At 30.6% G+C, this 7,984-nt stretch overlaps 1 protein-coding gene across 1 annotated transcript; it reads left to right on the forward strand.

Moving 5' to 3' along the window:
- Positions 1-1,506: 1,506 nt before the first annotated feature.
- On the forward strand, positions 1,507-5,748 carry LOC134686458 (uncharacterized protein PF3D7_1120000-like). The gene is made up of 3 exons (XM_063546126.1): positions 1,507-1,924; positions 4,443-4,463; positions 5,307-5,748. The coding sequence occupies exons 1-3, from the start codon at positions 1,516-1,518 to the stop codon at positions 5,576-5,578; spliced, it is 702 nt and encodes a 233-aa protein (XP_063402196.1). The 5' UTR covers positions 1,507-1,515; the 3' UTR covers positions 5,579-5,748.
- Positions 5,749-7,984: the final 2,236 nt, after the last annotated feature.

Raw genomic sequence — 7,984 nt, forward strand, 5'->3', positions numbered from 1 at the left:
TTCATTAATTAATTTAGGAAGAAGTTTTTTTAGTCTCTGTGCTAAAACATGAGATAGTATTTTCAAATCTACATTTAATAATGATATCGGACGATAATTGTCTAAAGATAATGGATCATTTTTCTTGAATAATAAAGAAAGAACACCTGTTCGTTGTGTATATGAAAGAAGTTTTTCCTCATGTCCCTTATTTAGAACTTTTACCAACATTGTTTTTAATTTTTCCCAGAATGTCTTATAAAATTCTAATGTTAAACCATCTAGACCAGGTGATTTTTTTAGCTTCATCGTGTTAATAGCTTTAGTACATTCATCTATAGTAACCTCCCCATCACAAATTTTAAAGTCATTTACATTTATCTCCCTTTCCATAATAGTATCACCTACATATGTATGCAGTAGATCTTTATCTGGAGCCGTGGTTGTATATAATATTTTATAATAGTTTTTAATCATTTCTAAAATTTGTTCTTGATTTGTTGTTATCTCGTTATTTTCATTTCTGAGTTTGTTAATAGATTTGTTTACTTGTCGCTGTTTTTCTAATCCCAGAAAATAAGAATTATTCTTTTCCCCTAGTTCTATCCATTTCTCCCTTGATCTAATTTGAGCCCCCTTTGCTTTATATTCATAAATTGTTTCTAATTGTAATTCTAATTGTTTTATATTATTTGTAAGTGTTTCATCTTCTTTTAATTGTTTATCTCTGGTTGTCATTAAGTGTTCTAATTCGCTTTCTAATTTTCTTGTTGTCTCCCTTGATAACTTCGATTTTCTTTTACAGTATAGAATAGATTCGTCTCTAATTTCAATTTTTAGATTGTCCCATAAAAGACGGATATCGCTACTGTCATTATTGATTATACGATTTTCGAACTGATTTATTACTCTGTTGATTGTGTTTTTATATTCAATATCCTTTAAAATAGAATCATTTAGTTTCCAGTATCCATTCCCTCTTTCTGAAGCCCCTGTCTTAAAGTTTAAAACTATCCCTTGATGGTCAGTCACTTTAATCAGTGCCGGTTTAATTTTACATTATTCAACGAGAGACTGAAATTCTTTTGCAATTAAAAGTAAATCTATCCTACTAGCTTGTGTCTTATTCTTTCTTCTCCATGTAAACTGGTGTGTGCTTTTATGTAAAATACGCCAAATATCTATAAAATTATGATTTTTCAAAAGAACTTTTAAACTATTAACAGGCTCTGAAAATTTCGTATTTTTATTTAAGCTTTTCCTATCTAAAGTTTTCAATGCTTGATTGAAAGTTGCTTGCTTTTAATTTTGTTATAAATTAACCCCCCACCCCCCCCTTTTCCATACGCTCAAATTATCTCTTCATGAACGAATGGAAAAAATTAAGAAAAGAGAAAAAATTGCTAACAAATGATCAAAGAATACAGAATTAAAGACCCAGCCTACCAGGCCCTCATGGACTTTAAACTTCTTTGTGCGTACAAAATTAGTTCATGTCAGTAACCGGTGAATTATACTAAAAATTTGACACATAACATGACAATAATGCCGAATTATCTAGTTGTTTTGCTACTATCTGTCTCTGTTTTGCTTGGTGCATTTTATGTAAACACTGTAGATCGAAGAATAATCCAAATCAAAGAAGAGTTACTTCAACACGGAAATGAAAAAATGAGAGTAAAAGAAGAATTAAAATCGACCTTTGAAGCAATTACGGAAGTGAAAGTAGAATTTGAATCGACAATAAAGAAACTTAAACAAGAATTGGAATCGACCAGAAAGGAACTCAAACAAGAATTGGAATCTACCAGAAAGGAACTTAAACAAGTGCAAGTAGAATTAGATTCAACGAGAGATGAACTTGGTAAAGAAATTATAGAAAAGAACAATGCACGCGGGGAAGAACTAGGCCTTATTCGAGAAGATGTAAATGAGATTAAAAAGGGTAAAACCATTATTAGCATTCAAGAGTAGACAAAAGCTATACCATGATACTAATATAATTTTAATCATACTTTTAAAATACTTAAGGGGAATCCGTCTTCACAACATATATTACGGCTAATTGTAATATTTAGTTTTAGGTTCAATATGTCTTTTTGCCAATTTAGTATAGAAGGATGACGAGTTACAAAAACATTGATAGAGAGATTTTGCTACATTACAAAAAAAAATCGTGCATCTTTTAAGACTGACAGGCTAATGACAGGAGTGAAAACCCAATTTTCAGATACAATTTGATGTCTTTTTACGGAAATACACGTTAAAAGTATGTCATTGCTGGGTGTCTTTTTTACAATCATATGGTTGCCAACCTAAAGCGAAAATCCAAAAGCTTTATCATGTAAACAAACGAAGTTAAAGTAAAGGTCACACAGAAAGTTACATATGATCCTGACCTCATTTTCAAGGTCTTTAACTAAATACCTACAATTTAAATGAAAAAATTGAATCACAACAAAAAGCAAAATATTTCTAAAATCAATTGTTCAAAGATCAATTGAAGGTCTTTTCATGAAAATTAAAATCCAGATGAACATATCATTTCAAGTGTCAAATATTATTATATAAGGGTAAATACTACCGTTTCCAAAAATATATGGCTTCTATACACTTTTGTTTGAATTAAGGTCGATAATTTGTTACTTTGGAGTTTAACATTAAATGTCAGCTAATATTTGATTGCTTAATTGAAACTGCTCTTTATACTTTTACATTGTATAAAAAAAAACTTTCTGATTTTTCAAGGTCATATAATGCAACATAATGCAAAAAGTCACATGGTTTTATCTTCACATGTAGTCAAAAAAAGGGTCATAATCTAGAACGGCATATGTACCTATGACCTACAAATCAGATTTCAGGCTATAAAAATATGATTTCGATATATACTTATTGAAAAAGAAGTGAAAATAAGCAAAAATCTGAATTTAGAATATGAAGTTTACCTTTGATCTTTTTTTCTTTCTTGGACGCGGGACCTTAAATCCAAAGACATTAGGTTTCGATCACTTATGGTTTATTAGTTCAATGCATAACACATAAATTAATTGTATAAGGGGAAATAACAACGCAACATTTTGTGAAAGGATAATACTCAAGAAAAATAAATAGCCGGTAGAAAAAGAAAAAGAAAAGCAATAATTTTGGTCTTTTTTTCTATGGAAAAATGGACTGTTATATTACATGTATTTGCACTCTTGGTATTATAAATTTTGTATAAAGCTTTCTGTAAAACATCATGAAAGGGCTGAGAGTGCTTTCAGGCTAATTTTTATTTATGCAAGGGTAACACTCTATTCCTCTCGAGAATACCTTAAAAAGTTGTTAGTATTTTTATACATGTATGTATGCACTTTAAATGAGTGACCAAAGTCATAGCGTTTTTATTTACACCAAGAATATACTTTTGATATCAGTAATGTGATTTCTCCAAATAATCATCATTTATGTATCAATTCAAATAGAATATAATAATCCCTTTTTGTCTTGTATAGTCTGAAATACACCGACACTTTCACTTCAATATAGGTGTAATACCACCATTGATTTTCCCCTATTAGTCTTTGTTAAATTGCCATTTAAAAAAATGTACAGTATTTACCTTTGTTCCAACTAACGAAATACTTTTCATGAATAAAGTGTAATCCTTTCCAGTGCTGCAGTGAAAATTCACACTACATTTCATTGCTTATAGGAAAATAACCATCACAGGAAGTAAACAACCAAATTTTTACACTGTAATTTACTGGTTACCTGCTTTGGTAACTATGTAACCTTAACTTTCCAAAATATTTCATAAGACCAAAATGAATCATGCTTTCAGAAACCCAACATACATGTTTATGACTAAGAAAACTTTAAGTGCATTGAAATACAGGGTTAATTTTCTACAACTGTCAAATTCAAGGGAATATTTTTTAGATCTACTTTCGTATACAACCGGATGTGACGTACAATGATTTGGTGGTATTAAACATAATATAATGAAATATGCTTTAATGTGTGATCATATAAATGCATTGCAGTATCAATACTTTGATTACAAGCTGACATGGGTTTTTGTAATTTAAATTTTGCCTTTAAGGATTTTTTAAATAGAAGTACAAGACCACTAAAAGTAAATATGTATATTGGGTAACACATTCCACAGCCTCATTATTAATTCACAAAAAAATCCAGGCTTGTTTTTGGACAAGTTTACATTTAGACGCCAATCAAAACAATAAGTATATACCGTATATCAAGTCAGTTTTGACGACCCTGTTTTGTGTTTCATATCAATCGATTACAAAATCCTAAATTTTTCAAACATATATCTCTTCTTCTCTCTTATCGATTTGAATTCGTACGAAGAAAAGTCTAAAGCATTTATTAAAATTATTGAAATGTACCGTTTGATATGCAGAACGAGGATGTGTTTTTTCTGCTAATATTCACATTTTCAAAATTATTATTTTCAGCACCAAGAACCACACAAGGATGTAAGTATTTTTGAAAAAACGAAAATAATGTTTTTGAAGCTTGTCTCTGGGTGCCGGAATTTCTATCTACATTAAAGACCTTTTGGTGACGTTCTGCGGTTGTCTTTCCTATTGTCGGGTTGTGTCTCTTTAACGGACCCTCTTTTACTCATTCCACATTTCCATTCTCAATTTTATCCAATATATAATTCAACATTTGAGATAAATGTCAAGGATCAAGGCGGGCAATTACACAATAAAATTGGAAGCCAGTATTAATTCATCGCTCAAAAATTAAAACAAATCACACAGAGGTATAATTCTGATGTCATCCGCAAATTGGCTACATGTTTCTTATGGTTCTTAAAAATATGAATTTTTAGAATATAGTAAAGTGCTCTCGACCAATGAAATTGTAGGATTTGGTGTCCTTAATTATGAAGAATAAAGTTAAATCATGTTCTTGGTAAGGGATTATCCTATTATTTTGAGATATGAACAGTTCAAAACAAAAGGGTTTCTATAAATGAGTTACATCTGCCCCGATGCTCATTGATCAGATTGAAACGAGTTATCTCAGTGATTGAACCTGACTAAAAGTTGTATTGTAAAACAAATATGTTAACTGGCACAATAAAATGTGTACCTCGAATGTCATTATGAATTTATTATTATCCTTGAATTACTAAAAAAAAATAGACAATACCAATGCAAGACAGAAAAAAAAATAATATAAAATCACATAAATCATTTCTGGTTACTAAATGATGGGAAGAATAGCAAATGTCCAATATTCCGATAAAAAAACCCGACGAGATACGAGTTGTGTATCAAATGTTTTATGATATCTTATTTTTAACGCAGGTTTGTCTGGAGTCTTTGGCGAGTATGCATCAGAGATCAAATTTCCAGCCTCAACCTACATTACTTTCAATCCACCATTTACTGCTGTTCCAGCCTTAGTGTACGGATTATATATGTATAACAGTTCGAAGGACTCAAATGCTCGACTGGGGACATATGTTAGCAATCTCTCTAAATCTGGATTTAATCTACAAATCAGTACCTGGGGAGAAACAAAAATGTGGGGAGCTCGCATTTCGTGGATGGCTTGTCCTAAATCAACTGATATCTAACTCAAATATGCGTACTTTATTTATTACAAAAATGTTTTTGTTCGTGTGGTATATTTTAAATTTATACTTTAATTTCTTTTTTTGGTTTCTTTTCTGTAGAAAGATGATTGGGAAAATTCAAGCCCGAGTAACTTTTGGAGAGACATGAATAATGAATAGTTTAACACTGTCACTATCATGGAGCAGTGGTGGTACCACACAACATAACAACTAGAAAATCAATCGAATACGTTAACATAAAATATCAATGTAAGAGTATACAAATTATTGATCGATCAATTGACATGGATCGTTTCTTTCTTTATAGGGTCTAAACGTAATATCGCGTATAATTTTAAGAATGATATATATAAGGGCAACAGTAGTATACCGCTGTTCAAAACTCGTAAATCCATGGACAAAAAACAAAATCGGGGTAACAAACTAAAACCGAGCGAAATGCATTAAATATAAGAGGAGAACAACGACACAACTTCAAAACGCAACACACAGAAACGGACCAAGCATCAGACAAAATCTCACGAGACAAACATATCATCTAAACCAAATACATGAATTTGGGATCAACAAGTACCGTGCCACGTCTTATCTTAATATCTCAAAAATAAGAGAAATCAAACGACACAACATTAAAATGCAACCCACACAGAAACGAACATTAATATAACAAGGGCCATATTCCTGACTTGGTACAGGACATTTTTAAAGGGGAATAAAAATGGTGGGTTGAACCTGGTTTGTGGCATGCCAAACCTCGCACTTTAATGGCAAAGTTAAATATAATATTAAAAAGACAACATATTATTACAGGACTACAATACAAATAAATAGGAGAACATATTAAAAAAAAGAAACACATGATTAATAGATAACAAAAGAATCAGGTTTAAATTCAATACGTCAAAAACGCGCCTCGTCAACACAAGACTCACCAGTGACGCCCAGATATAAAAGATCGAAAGTGAAAAAAAAAAGACAAAGTTGTACAGCACTGAAGATCAAAAGTTGAAAAAGGTTGTGCCATTTACGGCGTAGTTTTTATGCTTGGGATAAGAACATCCTTATTATTTAGAACAATTAATGCTATTGTTAACAGTAAATTTTATCAAATGAATATGAAAGAGATATACATAATGAAACTGAAGTATTAACTAATTACTGAAAACTAAACCCGAATACATAATGCTAAGACCAGCACATAAGACACACCCGATTCAGTTCAGGCCTAAACGCAGTAAATCGTAAATTTTAAAATGACGTCACAAATGATGGCGAAAAGGCACAAATATTACGCCATATTTGAATTTATGAAATTTAGAAACAGCATGACGTCACATATGAAAAACTAAAATTCAAATGTAAGATAGAATTAGGATTGATTTTAGATTATATTAGAACTAAATACTGATATTACATTTAAACACAATGCATATTGCAATCCTTATTAATAGCAATTAACTATAATATGTATATGTCCAGTTTGTTATGAATCCAGCTTCAAACGTAAATTATCGTATAAAATTAAATATAATTAATAAAGGCGATGATTAATTTTTCTATCAGTAACACCTAAATATAATTAAAAAAAGGAAACGTCAACACATTTGACAAAATCCGATGAGAATTACAAATATAAAATTAAACATTTAAACTAAATACATGAATTTGGGATAGACAAGTACCGTATCACGTCTTATAGTAATGCGAATTCACATTCAGCAAAACAGTTACAATCGGGAATAAGTCATGATTGGTAATTAAAAGATAAGACGACATAATGACAAACCACAATCTACCATGTGGTAAAAATGTCCTTTATACCGTATGAATTCGTTTCGTTGGTCGATAAAGTCCAAAGATCGATAATGTCAGTGTTACTGGATTTCCACTTTTTATTGTACCTTTGAGTTCGATTAGTTTGTTACACTTTCTTTTTCATAAAAGTAAACGCCTATATCGTTGGCCATGCTTAAACTGTATAAAAACTCGAAATAGTATTAAATATAATACTGTTCATATTAAAGAAAATATAGAAAAACTCCCCCAGACTTATCTTTCTTTAGTCACCGAGTGTATCAAGTGTCAAGTAGTCAGCACTTTTTTTTTGTTATGACAAATTATCGATATTTTCTAAATTTACTATTTATAAACTGTCTAATTTTTCATCACAGTGGTATTTCTACACCCTTCCCCTTTATGCAATAGATTAACTTGTTTACTTTGTATTCGGTAATCCACTGCTGAGTCGAATACATACGAAAAGTGAGTATGGCGTAATGAATTTAAAGCCTTTAATATAACTGCAGTGGATTTTTAGAACCACTGATGCAAAATGTTAGTCCATGTGTTGGCATGAAATATTATTATCATGTTCATTTTTGAAATAGTATCAATAAACTGATTATA

Source organism: Mytilus trossulus, chromosome 10 (assembly GCF_036588685.1).
Source record: "Mytilus trossulus isolate FHL-02 chromosome 10, PNRI_Mtr1.1.1.hap1, whole genome shotgun sequence".
NCBI lineage: Eukaryota > Metazoa > Mollusca > Bivalvia > Mytilida > Mytilidae > Mytilus > Mytilus trossulus.

Bases quoted from the DNA above. Each gene is read 5' to 3' on its own strand.
- LOC134686458 (XM_063546126.1), top strand. From the start codon at position 1,516: ATGACAATAATGCCGAATTATCTAGTTGTTTTGCTACTATCTGTCTCT. The intron at 1,925-4,442 runs GTAAAACCATTA...TATTATTTTCAG, and splicing joins TGTAAATGAGATTAAAAAGG to CACCAAGAACCACACAAGGA. The intron at 4,464-5,306 runs GTAAGTATTTTT...TTTTTAACGCAG, and splicing joins ACCAAGAACCACACAAGGAT to GTTTGTCTGGAGTCTTTGGC.